General features: G+C 44.1%; 1 protein-coding gene across 1 annotated transcript in view; it reads left to right on the forward strand.

Moving 5' to 3' along the window:
* The first annotated feature begins 4,295 nt into the window (after positions 1-4,295).
* The window catches only part of LOC126285242 (uncharacterized), a 45,314-nt gene continuing 30,945 nt past the window's right edge, over positions 4,296-18,664 (forward strand). Inside the window, exon 1 of the mRNA XM_049984539.1 lies at positions 4,296-4,556. Within this exon, the coding sequence (XP_049840496.1) occupies positions 4,296-4,556 (261 nt within the window). The remainder of the gene's footprint in view (positions 4,557-18,664) is intronic.

Below are 18,664 nucleotides of genomic sequence, written 5' to 3' on the forward strand. Positions count from 1 at the left end.
ATTTGGATAGGAATTCCTCTAGTATCAAGTATGAAAAGGGATGTATCTGCATCATGCCTGTGGGCAGCTGTGTGTGGTTTGACATCTGACGGCCACGTCCCTTGGTGGAGCTGTAGGTAACTTCCTATGCGCTCTAGTGGACAGAGGGCAGAGTTTGCGTACGTTGGTTGCGTGTCTGTTGGATTATTTTGCAAGCAGGTATGTAGGCTGTGCTATGCATTATTTTATTTGAACAGTTTACGTGTACTGAGCGTGTCTACACATCACTGTGCTGCATTATTTAGGGGGAGTCTGAATGTCTGTACTTAAATTGTTTGCTTAAATTAGGAGTTGTTTGCGTGTCTGCAGACTGTGTATTGTGACCCCAAGCATAACATGGCGAGTGTTTTGCGTCAGTGTGATAAATATATTTGATCCCTAAATAAAATGTTTCAAACTCCTTCCTTACTCTCCCCAGCAGCCCAACGGAGTCTGAGTCATTTTCGCGCCTTTTTCCTCTTACAGACCACCATTTGGGATTAGGTCACAGGAGGGATGACAGAACCCTATGGTGGCAGTAATGTGTACTAGGTCAGTTGGAGTCTAGATCTCATGGTGGAGACATTGATTGCAAAATAAAAACTCATGTCCATAATAGAGAGAGCAGTTTCTCCACCATTTCACCCAACCATCTGGGATTACATCATGCACTATACACGTTAGTACACAGTAATGCACGTTAGCCTGACAACATTGTCTAGTAGGGGGATGTGGCGATCTGCTGAGGATCGTGGTGGAGACTTTAACTATTTGATTCCAGATCCAGGTGGGTGTGGCATTCCCGAAAATTGATTCCAAGTCCTAGGTTCTATGAAGTTGAACCACATGACTAATGCAGTAGCCAATTAGAGTGCAGCATTCTAGGGGAGGGGGCTCATGAATGAACACTGCACGCATAGTGGGAAAATATGGAACTTCTCATTTGGTCATTGAATATTGAAATTGTAAATTCACTTATTGAATATGATTAAAATTGAAATGGAATTAAGTACTTAGGTAACTGATAGGTTAGATGCATGATGTTAGTGTCACATGTGTTCAGTTAAATTCGTTAGCATATTTACAGAAGACTATCTCCGGCGCGAGTATGAAGGTGCGGGCTTGAGGCTGTGATGTAATCGGTCGCGCGCTCACGGACCGCAGACGCGACACGTATGTCGTTATAAAACGGGGGAGAGAAAGCGGACGACCTTGGATTACGTAATGGGACCGTGCAGTGGCTGTATGTCCTAGAGCACATGGATAATGTATTGGTTGCAGCCATGTTGAATAACGGTACTTGCGTCATCACCCGGCGTAACGGTAGCGCCCTCTGGCGGTGGCGATATGTGCTAAGTCAGTTGGGGTCTTGAACTCGCGGTAGACACACTGGGTGTCGCCATCTTAGATTACGTCACAGATGAGAGCGCCCTCTGGTGGTGGCGATGTGTACTAAGTCAGTTGGAGACCAGACCCTGTGGCGAACACACCTGCAAGGAATTGTTTAAATAATAAAGACAAGTCCTTTTTCCACGAATCCTTAGGAGGAGGTCGGGTTAGCATAAGTGTCGTTTCTTTCATGCCACCAGCGAAACCACATTCATCCATATTCAGAGAACCTCGCACGAAGTAATGGCTACTATCGGTAGGGGATCTCAAGTTGACTCTGTATTTCTAGATTTCCGGAAAGCTTTTGACACCGTTTCTCACAAGCGACTTCTAGTCAAGCTGCGGGCCTATGGGGTTTCGTCTCAGTTGTGCGACTGGATTCGTGATTTCCTGTGAGGACTATGGGGTATCGTCTCAGTTGTGCGACTGGATTCGTGATTTCCTGTGAGGAAGGTCGCAGTTCGTAGTAATAGACGGCAAATCATCGAGTAAAACTGAAGTGATATCAGGTGTTCCCCAGGGAGGCGTTCTGGGACCTCTGCTGTTCCTGATCTATATAAATGACCTGGGTGACAATCTGAGCAGTTCTCTTAGGTTGTTTGCAGATGATGCTGTAATTTACCGTCTAGTAAGGTCATCCGAAGGCCAGTATCAGTTGCAAAGCGATTTAGAAAAGATTGCTGTATGATGTGGCAGGTGGCAGTTGACGCTAAATAACGAAAAGTGTGAGGTGATCTACATGAGTTCCAAGAGAAATCCGTTGGAATTCGATTACTCGATAAATAGTACAATTCTCAAGGTTGTCAATTCAACTAAGTACCTGGGTGTTAAAATTACGAACAACTTCAGTTGGGAAAACCACATAGATAATATTATGGGGAAGGCGAGCCAAAGGTTGCGTTTCATTGGCAAGACACTTAGAAGTTGCAACAAGTCCACTAAAGAGACAGCTTACACTACACTCGTTCGTCCTCTGTTAGAATATTGCTGTGCGGTGTGGGATCCTTACCAGGTGGGATTGACGGAGGACATCGAAAGGGTGCAAAAAAGGGCAGCTCGTTTTGTATTATCACGTAATAGGGGAGAGAGTTTGTGTCAGATATGATAATGCGAGTTGGGATGGAAGTCATAAAACCAAAGACGTTTCTCGTCGCGGCGAGATCTATTTACTAAATTTCAGTCACCAACTTTCTCTTCCGAGTGCGAAAATATTTTGTTGAGCCCAACCTACATATGTAGGAATGATCATCAAAATAAAATAAGAGAAATCAGAGCTCGAACAGAAAGATTTAGGTGTTCGTTTAAAAAAAAAAAAATGGTTCAAATCGCTCTGACAAGGGAACCTCGCCATCGCACTCCCCTCAGATTTAGTTATAAGTTGGCACAGTGGATAGGCCTTGAAAAACTGAACACAGATCAATCGAGAAAACAGGAAGAAGTTGTGTGGAACTTTGAAAAAAAATAAGCAAAATATACGAACTGAGTAGTCCATGCGCAAGATAGGCAACATCAAGGATAATGTGAGCTCAGGAGCGCCGTGGTTAGCGTGAGCAGCTGCGGAACGAGAGGCCATTGGTTGAAGTCTTCCCTAGAGTGAAAAGTTTACTTCCTTTATTTTCGCAAAGTTATCATCTGTCCGTTCTTTCATTGACGTCTCTGTTCAATGTAATAATTTTAGTGTCTGTGTTTTGCGACCGCACCTCAAAACCGCGCGATTAATAGACGATAGGTCGTGCCTCTCCAATGGGAACAGAAAACATTTGATCCCAAGGTCATAGGTCAACCGATTCCTCCACAGGAAAACACGTCTGATATATTCTATACGACGCTGGTGACGACATGTGCACCACATGACAGGAATATATTGTCGACCCACCTAACTTGTACGCTTGGCGAATGGGTAAAAAAATTCTTATACCTTGCCCGATTTAGATTTTCTTGTGGACGTGATAATCACTCCCAAAAAAGTGACGAAAACATAAGAGTGTGTCACATAAACTACAACAAATGAATGCAACAGTTTCACAGTCGCACAGTTTTCACTGTGCTCTGTGAAACATATGTTTTTAACGTTTTCAAATTTTTCCGTGTGTAGACCGTCAAATCTTGCATATGTCCAAGCAAATCTGAACATGTCCTGGAATTTTGGAGAGCGAAGTTGATTATGTGTGAATGGCTGAACTTTGGTAATTGAAACACGATCACGTAAACAATACTGCTCTGTGTACCTGTGCAGCTTCGCAACATCATAGAATGTTTTCACAAAGTTATCTCGCATCGCACGGACGGACAGATAATAATTGCCTGAAAATAAAAAATTAAACTTTTCACTTGAGGGAAGACTTGAACCAGGGATTTCTCGTTCCACAGCTGCTCACGCTAACCACGGGGCCACGGCGCTCCTGAGCTCATACCATCCTTGATGTTGCCTACCTTGCGCATCGACTACTTAGTTTGTATATTTTGCTTATTTTTTTCCCATAGTTTCACACAACTTCTTCCTGTTTTCTCGATTGATCTGTGTTCTGTTTTTCAAGGCCCATCCACTGTGCCAACTTATAACTAAATCTGAGGGGGTGCGATGGGGAGGTTCCCTTGTGTGCAGTATGGGACTTAACTTCTGAGGTCATCAGTCCCCTAGAACTTAGAACTACTTAAACCTAACAACCTAAGGATATCACACAACACCCAGTCATCACGTGTTCGTTTTTCCCGCGCGCTGTTCGGGAGTGGAATAGTAGAGAGACAGCATGATTGGGGTTCGATGAACCCTCTGCCAAGCACTTAAATGTGAATTGCAGAGTAATCGTGTAGATGTACATGTAGAACCTACATCGTTTCAGTCGGGGATATTGCCAAAGTGTGGCTCTCTGTGCCGCCAGGTCCCCATGTCCCAGAGGAGGATATGCTACTGGCCCGGTCAGACGGACTGGGCTCGGGACTGGCTGTTTCTGGACCTCGGCGACAGCGACAGCGACAGCGACAGCGACGACGAGCTGAACGCGGCACGCATAGGCGCGACCGCGTCGTGCTACGACCCGTCCTCGGCCCTAGACGCTTGCTGCTGCTCGTACAACCGGCCCTGGCGCCACACCCCTGCGGTCAAGTCTGGCTTCTCCAAAATCGAGCGCAGCAAGGACGGCTTCAAGGTAAGCAGCTAGACGATATCTGCTTCCCTTAAACTGTTGTTTTCATTTTATAAGCCAACCGAAAAATTATTACCCTTACTGTGAAAGCAGGTGTTGATAGATGTGAAAATTACCGAACAATCAGTTTAATAAGCCATAGCTGCAAAATACTAGCACGAATTCCTTACATACGAATGGAAAAACTAGTAGAAGCCGACCTCGGGGAAGATCAGTTTGGATTCCGTAGAAATACTGGAACACGTGAGCCAATACTGACCTTACGACTTATCTTAGAAGAAAGATGAAGGAAATGTAAACCTACGTTTCTAGCATTTGTAGACTTAGAGAAAGCTTTTGACAATGTTGACTGGAACACTCTCTTTCAAATTCTAAACGTGGCAGGGGTAAAATACTGGGAGCGAAATGCTATTTACAACTTGTACAGAAACCAGATGGCAGTTATAAGAGTCGAGGGGCAGGAAAGGGAGGCAGTGGTTGGGAAGGGAGTGAGACGGCGTTGTAGCCTCTGCCCGATGTTATCCAATCTGTATATTGAGCAAGCAGTAAAGGAAAAATTCGGAGTAGGTATTAAAATCCTTGGAGAAGAAATAAAAACTGTGAGGTTCGTCGATGACACTGTAATTCTGTCAGAGACAGCAAAGGACTTGGAAGAGCAGTTGAATGGAATGGACAATGTCTTGAAAGGAGGATATAAGATGAACATCAACAAAAGCAAAATGAGGATAATGGAATGTAGTCGAATTACGTCGGGTGATGCTGAGGGAATTAGATTAGGAAACGAGACACTTAAAGTAGTAAATGAGTTTTGCTATTTGGGGAGGAAAGTAACTGATGATGGTCGAAGTAGAGAGGATATAAAATGTAGACTGGAAGTCGTTTCTGAAAGTATTTGTATGGAGTGTAGCCATGTATGGAAGTGAAACGTGGACGAGAAATAGTTTGGACAAGAAGAGAATAGAAGCTTTCGAAATGTGGTGCTACAGAAGAATGCTGAAGATTAGGTGGGTAGATCACATAACTAATGAGGAAGTATTGATTAGGATTGGGGAGAAGAAAAGTTTGTGGCACAACTTGACCAGAAGAAGGGATCGGTTGGTAGGACATGTTCTGAGGCATCAAGGGATCACCAATTTAGTATTGGTGGGTAGCGTGGAGGGTAAAAATCATAGAGGGAGACCAAGAGATGAATACACTAAGGATATTCAGAAGGATGTAGGCCGCAGCAGGTACTGGAAGATGAAGAGGCTTGCACAGGATAGAGTAGCATGGAGAGCTCCATCAAACCAGTCTCAGGACTGAAGACCACAACAACAACAAATGTGAAACTGGCTGATTACCCAGCGTTGCCAGCTTAAGAGGAGAGGCCGCTAGACCTGATGGGATACCAGTTCGATTTTACACTGAGTACGCGAAGGAACTTGCCCCCCTTCTTGCAGCGGTGTACAGCAGGTCTCTAGAAGAGCTAGTGTTCCAAAGGATTGGAAAAGGGCATAGGTCATCCCCGTTTTCAAGGAGGGACATCGAACAGATATGCAGAACTATAGACCAAATATCTCTAACGTCGATCAGTTGTAGAATTTTGGAACACGTATTATGTTCGAGTATAATGACTTTTCTGGAGACTATAAATCTACTTTGTAGGAATCAGCATGGGTTTCGAAAAAGACGGTCGTGTGAAACCCAGCTCACGCTATTCGTCCACGAGACTCAGAAGGCCATAGACACAGTCACTCAGGTAGATGCCGTGTTTCTTGACTTCCGCAAGGCGCTAGATACAGTTCCCCACAGTCGTTTAATGAACAAAATAAGAGCATATGGACTATCACAAAATTGTGTGATTGGATTGAAGAGTTCCTAGATAACAGAACGCAGCAAGTCATTTCCAATGGAGAGAAGTCTTCCGAAGTAAGCGTGATTTCAGATGTGCCGCAGGTGAGTGTCGTAGGACCGTTGCTATTCACAATATACATAAATGACCTCGTGGATGAAATCGAAAGTTCACTGAGGCTTTTTGCGGATGATGCTGTGGTGTATCCAGAGGTTGTAACAATGGAAAATTGTACTGAAATGCAGGACGATCTGCAGTGAATCGACGCATGGTGCAGGGAATGGCAATTGAATCTCAATGTAGACAAGTGTAATGTGCTTCGAATACACAGAAAGAAAGATCCCTTATCATTTGTCTACAATATAGCAGGTCAGCAACTGGAAGCAGTTAATTCCATAAATTGCCTGGGAGTACGCATTAGGAGTGATTTATAATGGAATGATCATATAAAGTTGATCGTCAGTAAAGCAGATGCCAAACTGAGATTCATTGGAAGAACCCTAAGGAAATGCATTCCGAAAAGAAAGGAAGTAGGTTACAGTTCGCTTGTTCACCCACTGCTTGAACACTGCTCAGCAGTGTGGGATCCGTTCCAGATAGGGTTGATAGAAGAGGTAGAGAAGATCCAACGGAGAGCAACGCACTTCGTTACAGGATCATTTAGTAATGGCGAAAGCGTTACGGAGATGACAGATAAACTCCAGTGGAAGACTCTGCAGGAGAGACGCTCAGTAGCTCGGTACGGGCTTTTGTTGAAGTTTCGAGAACATACCTTCACCGAGGAGTCAAGCAGTATATTGCTCTCTCCTACGTTTATCTCGCAAAGAGACCATGAGATTAAAATCAGAGAGATTAGAGCCCACACAGAGGCATACCGACAATCCATCTTTCCACGAACAATACGAGACTGGAATAGAAGGGAGAACCGATAGAGGTACTCAAGGTACCCTCCGCCACACATCGTCAGGTGGCTTGCGGAGTATGGATGTAGATGTAGAAGATATTACTGACTGCAATAAAAGAACACAATGGTCGCTCTCGAGCGCTGTAAGTGGTGCTGAACTGCTACCATGCCATTGTGGAGACCTTCACCCCTGAAGTATTATTGTTGAACAGAACTTGGGCTCCTGCCTTTCTTACTTCTCTCTACAACTTGCCTTTAACAAACCTATGACGAGCTCAGTGGAATGCTGGTAAGTCTTAACCACAGATCAAACTACCTCGCATTTAATATTTAAACGAAAAGGCCAAGGACCTGCTTTCCATGGAGTATCGTCATAGTAAGACAAACAAATTAGGACTGCACGGTTATACAGTTCAAGGAAAGAAAAATGGCGCACCACGAAGGAATTATCGTAATGGGACGGAATTCCACTGTTGTCCAGTGCATCTCCAGACACTTCTTCGGCCTGGAATCTCATTGACTGGAGTAGAATTGTCTTCACTGATGAGTCTCGCTTCAAACTGAGCCCCAATGACCAGCGAAGATGGGTCTAGAGACGCCCTAGACATCGATGGGAGACCAAACAGACTTTCTCCCGCCGTAAGGTCCTACAACCAGGAGTAATGGTCTGGATACCATTTCATTTCATAGCAGAGCCCCTTGGTTGTCATCAAGGTACTCTTACAGCATAGCAGTTCGTCGACGATGTTCTGCGCCCCGTTTTGTTGCCCTTCATGGCAAGTCATTCTGGGATTGAATTTCAGAAAGATAATGCCCTCCAAAACATGGCGAAAGTTCCTACTACTTGTCTTCATGCTTGTCAAACTCTACCTGGGCCAGCAGGGGCACCCGATCTCTCCCCAACAGACAACGTTTGGAGCAGTATGGGCAGGATCCTCCAACTAGCTCGGGATTTCGACGATCTAACACGCCAGTTGGGCATAATTTGGCAGTATATCCCTCAGGAGGGCATGCAACAGCTCTATCAACAAATGTCAAGCCGAATAACTACTAACGTAAGGACCTGAGGTGGAGCAACTCTTTAATGACGTGCTCAATTTATGAAGCTCTTTCTCTTGAATACATCATCCTGTATTTTTTCTCTGAAACTGTATTCATTTGCTTGACCGTGCATGTATATGACATCTACCGACTTCCGTCCTATTCGGATACTTCCTTCATAGTGCGTCTTTTTTTGTCTTAGAGTGTATTTGTTTTAAGTGTATGTCCTATCCAGGATATGTTCTAGGGCAATAGTTTGGGTCTGAGATTCAGATCGAGTCTGAGTTTAATAAGTTATTTATTTACTCTAATGTCTCTACTCATACCATTTTAATGTGGCAGAGAATAACTTTCAGCACTAGGAGCTCAAAGTCACCTAAAAGTTTTAACTCTCTAGAATCTCAGTTCAGTTATGAATGTCCTTCTAACACTATGGGGAGGTACCTCACCTACATGGAAGACTGCTTGGAAACGTTGCAAGCTTTCCTAAGCAGCGCACCTCGCAAATGCAAGGTAAACGAGACCAAGATCCATAAACAATACAGTTAATCACGGAAGGCAAATTTAGCAGCATACTCCGCAGTTTGTGAGCTGCTCAGAAAGTGGACAGCGCAAATGCGAAATGTAAAGCTTACTCTAAACGTTGAAAATGTGTACCCCAATCGGCAACGGGAACAGAAATCTCTCTCTCTCTCCATGGCGGGACGGCATATCTCTCTCCATTTGTGCCAGTGCGGCCATGCCCAAAATTATCACCCTCTAAACCAAACTCCCCACTTTTGGAAAATCTCTCCATGGAAGGTAGGATACCCAGCCATTGTCACAGAGACCAACGTCAATTTCGCTTTACTGGCGTGAATACAGGGGAACCTTGTAGGAATTCCTCATTCCTGGCTCATACAATGCTTATTAACATGCGAGCTGATATCGGCTGCTAGCCATGTTCCATTCAGTGGTCAACCCCTTCGCACCTAAGCATGGGGGTGGGCAAAGTTCATTTGATTGGATAGCAAAATCTGGAGGGAGAAGCAACTGATTTTATTGTGGAGGCCGAGGATTGTTGTGGCGGCCTGTTCTTAGATTTGCACAGGAAGGTGAACTGACACACACAGTTGTACCCTAGGGCCTTTCAGTAGCTTGATGGCAACTGCCTTCAACAGAGACCTCTACATTCGCCACCAAAGCGTGGAGTAGGGTTGTACCGCAACTGCTTCCATGAACTGCAATGTCCTGGGGAGCCACTTCCCTTCTCTATAGCATCTGTGACTGACCTCAGAAGGAAAACCTGGGCCTGCTCATTTCTTAAGCAAGATAATTGGAAGCCTTCTTCCTGAGTTAGCATGAGTTGCACTCTCCTCAAAAGCAGTTAAAAAATGAGTAGAATGGTAGAAAGTAGCTATTGTGTTTGGATGTGCTCATGACCACACTGGGAATGAAGTTGCCCGATGTGTTAGTGTGGACTGCCCGACATCTCTACATGGAGTGGTGTATCAGGCACAGCCATGTAACACTGCGTTAGGGCAGGGGTCCCAAAAGCATCCTATCTACCAGGGGCCAGAGACGCATTTCGCGGTGTGGCAATTACAATCGGTTTTAAACCTGGTAGGTATTGCAGTTGTCAGTGATTGTAGGTCCATATCAATAGTTTCTGAGGGACCATTCGGAAAGGGATCTGTATGCAATAAATATTTGGAGATCTGGAGAAGGATTCCTTGTAAGAAGCCATTCTCACAGAACTGCATAAAGGTGCACGTCTTCATCTCAGGAAGTGGACTACGTAGCTGACTGTAGGAATGTAATGTCGTCCGACAAGTAGCGATTTTGCACCAAAACCCCCAATGAGGTTTTAACATGTAGAGTGCAGAGAGCGTAGTTCAGGTCGGAGTTGTTTCTGTGATGTGTTGGTTATGTCTTTCGCACCATCACTTGAACCCATTCATTTTTTTCGTCTGGTTTTTTAAGAGTACTATTAAATAAGATACAGGCAATGGCATATGTAATTTGCAAACAGATCTTTAAATTTTTATATAGTCAGTTGCGTCATTCGTTTCCACCAGGAATTCGTTGAAAGTTCCGTGATTTGGCCTGCTGGCATGTTCTGCGACAGTGTGGCGAACGGTTTGCCTTGCTGCTCCACAGTCGCGTTTTAAAGATGGAGCGCTACCCCATTTATAAAGAAAATCTCCGCTTGTGCCATGATTAGAGCGTTTTCTGTTAACAGTTGTTCATATTCTGCACGGTTGGTCAGAGGCAGGGGGTATCTTTCTAGAACGTAGCAAGTTATGCCAATGTGAAGTATAAGCCTCTGACCAGTCTCATTCCCATGCGTCAGTTAAGTTGAACTGAGATGTGTGTAGTTCCATGGTTGTTTTCGTGGGTGGTTTTCTTGATCGAAGTGAGTTGCAATTTTGTAAACGTCTGTAGGGTAATGCATCAGTGTTGTCAAAACTCTGCAGCCGTTTGCACTTCGTAGATGAAAGCTCGTAACAGTGCTGCGAGCTGCCAGGCACCTTCTTCCACTCGACAACAGGTCGTATCTCCGCTGCGGTGTTTTGCAGATGATTCTTGTAGGACAGTGTCGGGTTCAATGAAACCCCTACATATTTTGGGTGCTGAATGTGGTGAAGTAGTCACCAAATTGGACATGGAGCTGTTTATTCGCCTCTGTGTCACACCATTAAAGCAAGTTGCCTCTATTTTTGTGGGGTTTGGTTTCCGTCTCCATTTCCGAAACTATGTTCTCGTTATTACCAGGTAAGACGTTAAGATGGCTTCCATTGCTTCAACATTTCCTTGTGCCACTTCTAGATCCGAGTCATCGGCATAAACAAACTTGTGAGATCTAGTTTCAAGCATATCGGATATGTATAGATTAAACAGCAGTGAGCGAGGATATGTTCCTTAGGTAGACCATCGCTTATCGTCATTGAAGAGCTTATCCTGTTGCCCAGTATGATTCGAAATGACCTACCGGCAAGCATGGTGTTAGTAAATTAGACTGTTTTTCAGAGTGGGATTATATGAACCAGTTTGTAGAGAAGATAGTGTCTCCAGACTATATCGTAAGCTGGTGAGAGATGTTTTTAAGACCAACAGTTACACCTTGCTTCACATCTTCATGATCTATGTAATGGAAATTCTCGTCTTCCAAGATGACGACATCAGTGTTCACTGGTCCGACGAACACTCTGGTGACTTATCTAATCTCGAATGGCACGATAAGCCACCCTATTTTAATACCACAAAAAACCTGGAGCTATATGGAACAGTGGGTGAGTTGTAACAATCAGCATCTTCGCGGTTTCGTAGTCCTGCGGTGTCTAAACATCAGTGAGTGGAGTTAGATGGATGTGGCACGCCTGAAGAAACTGTGGACTCTATTCCTCACTTAATAATTGTGGCCACTGCCAAGGCAAGACGCGTTGTTACACGGTATCAACGTAACACCACCTAGGGGTGAATATATTTTTTCCAGTGTGCTTATTTTGTGTTGCCCATGCCAACTCCTACCCACCAGTAGAGATGAAACAGCAATTGGATTCTCACCAGTCAGCCTACCGCTTCAAGGACCTGTGATTATGAAAGTAATAAAAGTCAGTGATTCTTCAACTTTTCCCGGTGTGTTTCGTGACGATATAGTTCGCCGGTGAACGGCCAGAAGTCAGCGTCGAACGGTTAAGCGAACCAGTTTGCCATCATCCGGTCGGTTGATGAACTGATTGCCTAGAAGCTGGCGCAGTGCTTTTACACCCAGACCCTTGCTTCCAGCCGGGTGCTCTATTAGCGGTCCGCACCCAGGTGAGAGCACACATCCATCATATCCTTCCCCCTCCTCCTCCTCCCTCATCCCCTCAACAGTGCGCTTAAGCCATGTTTCGCTCCCAAGGCGCATGCTGAATGCGGTGAATACGTCTTGGCTGTTGCTCCTCCTGCGTCCTCCCACTTCTTAAACAGACTGACAGGGTAAGCACAGGTTTCCAGGGCTTACTAAGGATGTAGCCAGTCACGGCTCACCAGCAGTTCCCTTACTCTCCCCTTAATGTCAATAGATCCTTTAATGACACAGTCCCAGAAGTTAGATGTCTGTGTAAGTACCATTGGTCATAGTCCATCCTGTATAATGAAGTCTGCAGTGCGTTCGCTGACGACAAGTTTAACAAGGTAAAGTTAACAACACAGCAAACTATCATAAACTGTAACGATATTAAGCAACGCAAGTTGCGTGGCAAAGTAAGCAATTAACGAGATGCTCTTATAACGCAACAGTGATATTTACATTTCCGTAAAATCGACATACCGGGAGGCCATTAGTACCAAACGGTGGCCATGAGATGAGTGACCCTCTGTCGGGCAGTGAGTGAATGACCCATCAAGGAGGTCCAGCGCAGAATGACCCAGAATCTTAGTTCACAGCGCTCAACCACCTTACTTTCTAAAATACTATATGAAGGGTACGACTTGTTGCTGTTGCCAATGTGACAGACGAGAGCATGGCTAATTTAATGAATGAACGGGGGAATGCTGCATAAACTTCGCACTCTAGGCGTTCAAAACGCACATTAACAAAGGAGAAGTTGGTAGTTTGATGGTGCAGTGTCCCGTCAATTGGTTGACATCTTCGAGCCAAGCGGGATGGCTCAGTTCGATTGGGTGCACTAAATTTTGGAGTGAAAGCAATGGACCTGCCGACGCTGGTCGGGTGGTGTCTCGTCCTTTGATGTCCCAACAGAACAGGCAGAAATGTCGTGCTCAGTTATCCTCTGAGGATGGCGGTGGCAGCATGGCGCCCACCGCTCAAGGCGAGGAGAGGCGCCGGCTCCGACATGCTGCAGCCTAAGGACTGTATTACACTATCATATTCCTTTGACAAAGAAATATGATCAAATATTCGTCAATTTTTCTTCTTTAAGGCCAGCAACGTAATATATGTCTGACAACGACATGATTGTTGCAGTAGATAAATCAAATAGCTGCTTATAATGAGCAATCTTTATTTACAATTACGACAGACTGTTTGGCTTTATCGCCATTTTCAAGTACCTGCAATTACAATTTTGGTGAGAATAGGTATATTAAAGTAGCTGTCTTGTACTCACGTCTCGATTGATGTGACGTCCATATTGCGTCGTTAGTGGACTGTTTTGTAACTGTCACTGCTTTAATAAGATCGTAAATGTTGTTGTCAGTGTGTTAAAAATTAAATGTTAATTACGACGTGACAAAGTTTCACAGTTCCACTATTACGAAGCTATATGTATACAAAGATTGTGCACATGAGTAGGGATATTGTTTTACTAACTAAAATTTGTTAAGCTTATCTTTGGTTGTCGCATATGTTTCTTCCGATTTATCCGTTTTCGTGTTCTAAAAGTTCAGCCAAGTTTTTAAGGTAGTGTTTGTGTCTAAATTCTCTATGTTCGTTTAATGTTTCCTGTGAGTATTTTCTCGTGTACGTATAAATACTTGTGTACGTTGACATCCATACCTATTCTCACCAAAATTGTAACTGCAGGTGCTTGAAAATAGCGATAAAGCACAAAGAGTCTGTCGTAACTGTAAATAAAGATTACTCGTTATAAGCAGCTATTTCTTGTATCTACTGTAACAAATATTCTCCGGCCGAGGTGGCCGAGCGGTTCTAGGCGCTTCAGTCCGGAACCGCGCTGCTGCTACTGTCGCAGGTGCCTCGGGCATGGATGTGTGTGTTATGTCCTTAGGTTAGTTAGGTTTAAGTAGTTCTAAGTTCTAGGGGACTGATGACCTCAGATGTTAAGTCCCATAGTGCTCAGAGCCATTTGGATAATTTGAAGAAATATTCGTCAAATATTTTTACAAAGATTTCTGGCGTGGGGCTATACAACGGGTATTAAACTGTCACGACATTTTTCGTCATACTCAAGATGGCAGAGAGCAACAACTTGTTATTATGCGCTGCAATTGCTCGCACCACAGTTGAGTTGTGTGTACATTTGGAAGAGAAGCGGAGGATAAAAAGAAACACATTTGGGTGAAGCTGTGGGTTTTAGATCGAGATAGTAAAAGCATTCAGCAAAATTTGTTACGAGAGCTGCAAGTGGCGGACGTCAGTCAAGTCTTATATAAATTACTCACGAATGATGAAAGTGCATTTCAGTACTTGCTCAGTAAAGTGGCTTCTCATATTGCAAAACAGAATACTTACTTGAGAAGTGCTATATGTGCAGAATACAGTCTCACCATAACACAACGATTTCTTGATACAGGGGAGAGCGACTCTAGGTTACAATACAGTGCTCAAATACCACATTGCGCATTAACCAAAATAATCCCAGAAATGTGTGAAGTGATGCGTGAAGTACTGAGGGGGGAATATCTGAAGGTAAATATATATTTAGTACACTATGAGGGCAATAAGAACTATTTTTATTTTTTGAATAATTTAATTAATGGAATTAATGTACCAACAACTACAAAACTAATAAGTACGAAATATATGATGCAGTTTTTAACTAGTAGCATTCAGCGTTCAAAAATAGACAAAGTAGAATGGAAAGCTAAGAATATTATTATTTTAGAGTGTGACCACCTCCTCTTCTCTGGCTTGCTGGAAAGCTGCCTGGATGTTTCCAGATGTAGAGGTGGATAGCTGTAGCCGTGACTGGGGATATGAAGTCGCCTGCAGCATATTCTACCTGCTCATCAGCACACAATTAACGTGCCCCTTGCTCACCTCCCCCCCCCCTCCCCCCACAGTCGAAGCAAGGTTATGAAAAAGAATCGAATTAACATACCAACTTAACTTTGAACTCAAACACAGTACAGAGACGTCAGATAGCTGTTGCAATGCCAGCGCTCTAGGCCGTTACATTTCACAATGCAGTCAACAGAAGACGAACAACTTTTATCGTCAACTGTACAATGATCGTATTTACACTCCTGGAAATTGAAATAAGAACACCGTGAATTAATTGTCCCTGGAAGTGTAAACTTTATTGACACATTCCTGGGGTCAGATACATCACATGATCACACTGACAGAACCACAGGCACATAGACACAGGCAACAGAGCATGCATAATGTCGGCACTAGTACAGTGTATATCCACCTTTCGCAGCAATGCAGGCTGCTATTCTCCCATGGAGACGATCGTAGAGATGCTGGATGTAGTCCTGTGGAACGGCTTGCCATGCCATTTCCAACTGGCGCCTCAGTTGGACCAGCGTTCGTGCTGGACGTGCAGACCGCGTGAGACGACGCTTCATCCAGTCACAAACATGCTCAATGGGGGACAGATCCGGAGATCTTGCTGGCCAGGGTAGTTGACTTACACCTTCTAGAGCACGTTGGGTGGCATGGGATACATGCGGACGTGCACTGTCCTGTTGGAACAGCAAGTTCCCTTGCCGGTCTAGGAATGGTACAACGATGGGTTCGATGACGGTTTGGATGTACCGTGCACTATTCAGTGTCCCCTCGACGATCACCAGAGGTGGACGGCCAGTGTAGGAGATCGCTCCCCACACCATGATGCCGGGTGTTGGCCCTGTGTGCCTCGGTCGTATGCAGTCCTGATTATGGCGCTCACCTGCACGGCGCCAAACACGCATACGACCATCATAGGCACCAAGGCAGCAGCGACTCTCATCGCTGAAGACGACACGTCTCCATTCGTCCCTCCATTCACGCCTGTCGCGACACCACTGGAGGCGGGCTGCACGATGTTGGGCCGTGAGCGGAAGACGGCCTAACGGTGTGCGGGACCGTAGCCCAGCTTCATGGAGACGGTTGCGAATGGTCCTCGCCGATACCCCAGGAGCAACAGTGTCCCTAATTTGCTGGGAAGTGGCGGTGCGGTCCCCTACGGCACTGCGTAGGATCCTACGGTCTTGGCGTGCATCCGTGCGTCGCTGCGGTCCGGTCCCAGGTCGACGGGCACGTGCACCTTCCGCCGACCACTGGCGACAACATCGATGTACTGTGGAGACCTCACGCCCCACGTGTTGAGCAATTCGGCGGTACGTCCACCCGGCCTCCCGCATGCCCACTTTACGCCCTCGCTCAAAGTCCGTCAACTGCACATACGGTTCACGTCCACGCTGTCGCGGCATGCTACCAGTGTTAAAGACTGCGATGGAGCTCCGTATGCCACGGCAAACTGGCTGACACTGACGGCGGCGGTGCACAAATGCTGCGCAGCTAGCGCCATTCGACGGCCAACACCGCGGTTCCTGGTGTGTCCGCTGTGCCGTGCGTGTGATCATTGCTTGTACAGCCCTCTCGCAGTGTCCGGAGCAAGTATGGTGGGTCTGACGCACCGGTGTCAATGTGTTCTTTTTTCCATTACCAGGAGCGTATTTGACTAAAGACTACATTTGACAAAGTAGGCTATTACACTATCAAATTTCTTTGACGTAAATTTTTAACGTATCAACTTTGACAAAGAACGCACTCTGGGATATTATAAAAAGGAAACGGGAAGAGGCAAACAAATTCAGAATAACATGCTGCTAAGGGAGGGGAGTAAAAGTACTGCAGAGAAGTTACAGCAAAAATTCCCCAAAACAAATATAACACCAGTAAATAATGTAGCACTAAATACAATGATGTTATTTTCAACGATAGAGAATAAAGTCAATAAAACTGTTTAAAAACTAAAAAATGAAAGGTCAGTAAGCTTAGACGAAGTACCAATGTGTGTACTGAAACAATGCATCGGGATTATACAAGGCCCCTTAACAAATATGATAAATGAATCCGTCGTATCAGGGACATTTCCAGAGCAGTTAAAACGCAAGAGTTGTACGTTTGCTTAAGAACGGTAACATAGAAGACAGAACATTACTGACACATTTCTCTGCTGCCAGCACTCTCGAAAATAATAGAAGCAATTATGAAAGACAGATTAATGAATTACCTGAATAAATACAATCTTTTAAGCGAATAACAGTTTGGTTTCCGAAGTGGCAAAGATACAGTCAGTCACAGTAGAATTCACGAAAGTTGTACTTGATGCTCTTGACAAAGATAAGTGTGTCACAGACATATTTTTGGACCTTTCTAAGGCCTTTGATGCAAAAATGGTTCAAATGGCACTGAGTACAATGGGACTTAACATCTGAGGGCAATAGTCCCCTAGAACTTAGAACTACTTAAACCTAACTAACCTAAGGACATCACACACATCCATCCCGATGCAGGATTCGAACCTGCGACCGTACCAGTCGCGCGATTTCCGACTGAAGCGCCCAAAACCTCCTGGCCACCGCGACCGGCCTTTGATGCATTCGACCATAAGATTCTATTGAATAAACGAGAAGCATTAGGAATAAGAGGGATAGTTAATGACTGGTTCGATCATACCTAGCAGATAGGGCACAAAGAATAGAGATAACACATACTTCAAATAAATCTAAACATTTAGTAAAACATTTATCAGAATTAAAATACATTAATATAGGGGTTCAGCAGGGTAGTGTATTAGGACCAATACTGTTCATGATATACATCAATGACTTTCCCAGTAGTATTACTCATGGTGAAAAAAATTCTCTTTGCTGATGACAGCAATATTATAGTCACTGAGAAAACAAGAGAACTCCTTGCCAAGAAAGTAAACGAAACTCTCAAGGAAGTTTATGAATGGTCAATAAGCAATAAAGTGACATTGAACATAAAGAAAACTAAAGCCTTGAATTGAAGAGGGAAAGTGACAATGATAAATTAAATGTAGATGGTACCTCTATAGACTGTGTAGCAAATGCAAAATTTTTAGGAATGAATATTGATTCTCAGTTGATGCGGTGTGAACACACAAAAGTACTTGTAAACAGAACGTCATCAGAATGTTATGCCCTTAGAATCCTATCAGTGTGTAACACGCAGTGCCTTTTAGTTACATACTTTTCATACGTACACTCAATTTTAGCTATGGCATTCTTTTTTGGGGAACACAATTTTCAAACTCCAGAAAAGAGCTGCAAGAATAATAAGCAAAAATAGTAGTCAATCTCATTGTAAAGATCTGTTCAAAACACTGGGGATTTCAACTGTTCCATGTGAATACATTTACCAGTCAGTTGTAAACATCAAAAATAACATTGGTAATTATTGCACAAACAGCTCTGTCCATGACCATGGAACAAGAGCTAGATTCAACTTACATTTACCAAGAAAAAGTAAACATAAAACTCAAAATAGCATTTTCTACCAAGGAATAAAACTGCACAATAAATTACCAAAAGAAATGAAAGAAATTGCAAAAATATACTTATTTAAAAAGGCAGCTAAAAAGAACCTGTTATGCAGTACATTTCGTACATTGAAGGATTACTTAGATAAAAAAGAGTAAGGGTTTG

The sequence above is a fragment of the Schistocerca gregaria genome, chromosome 8 (assembly GCF_023897955.1).
Source record: "Schistocerca gregaria isolate iqSchGreg1 chromosome 8, iqSchGreg1.2, whole genome shotgun sequence".
Lineage (NCBI taxonomy): Eukaryota > Metazoa > Arthropoda > Insecta > Orthoptera > Acrididae > Schistocerca > Schistocerca gregaria.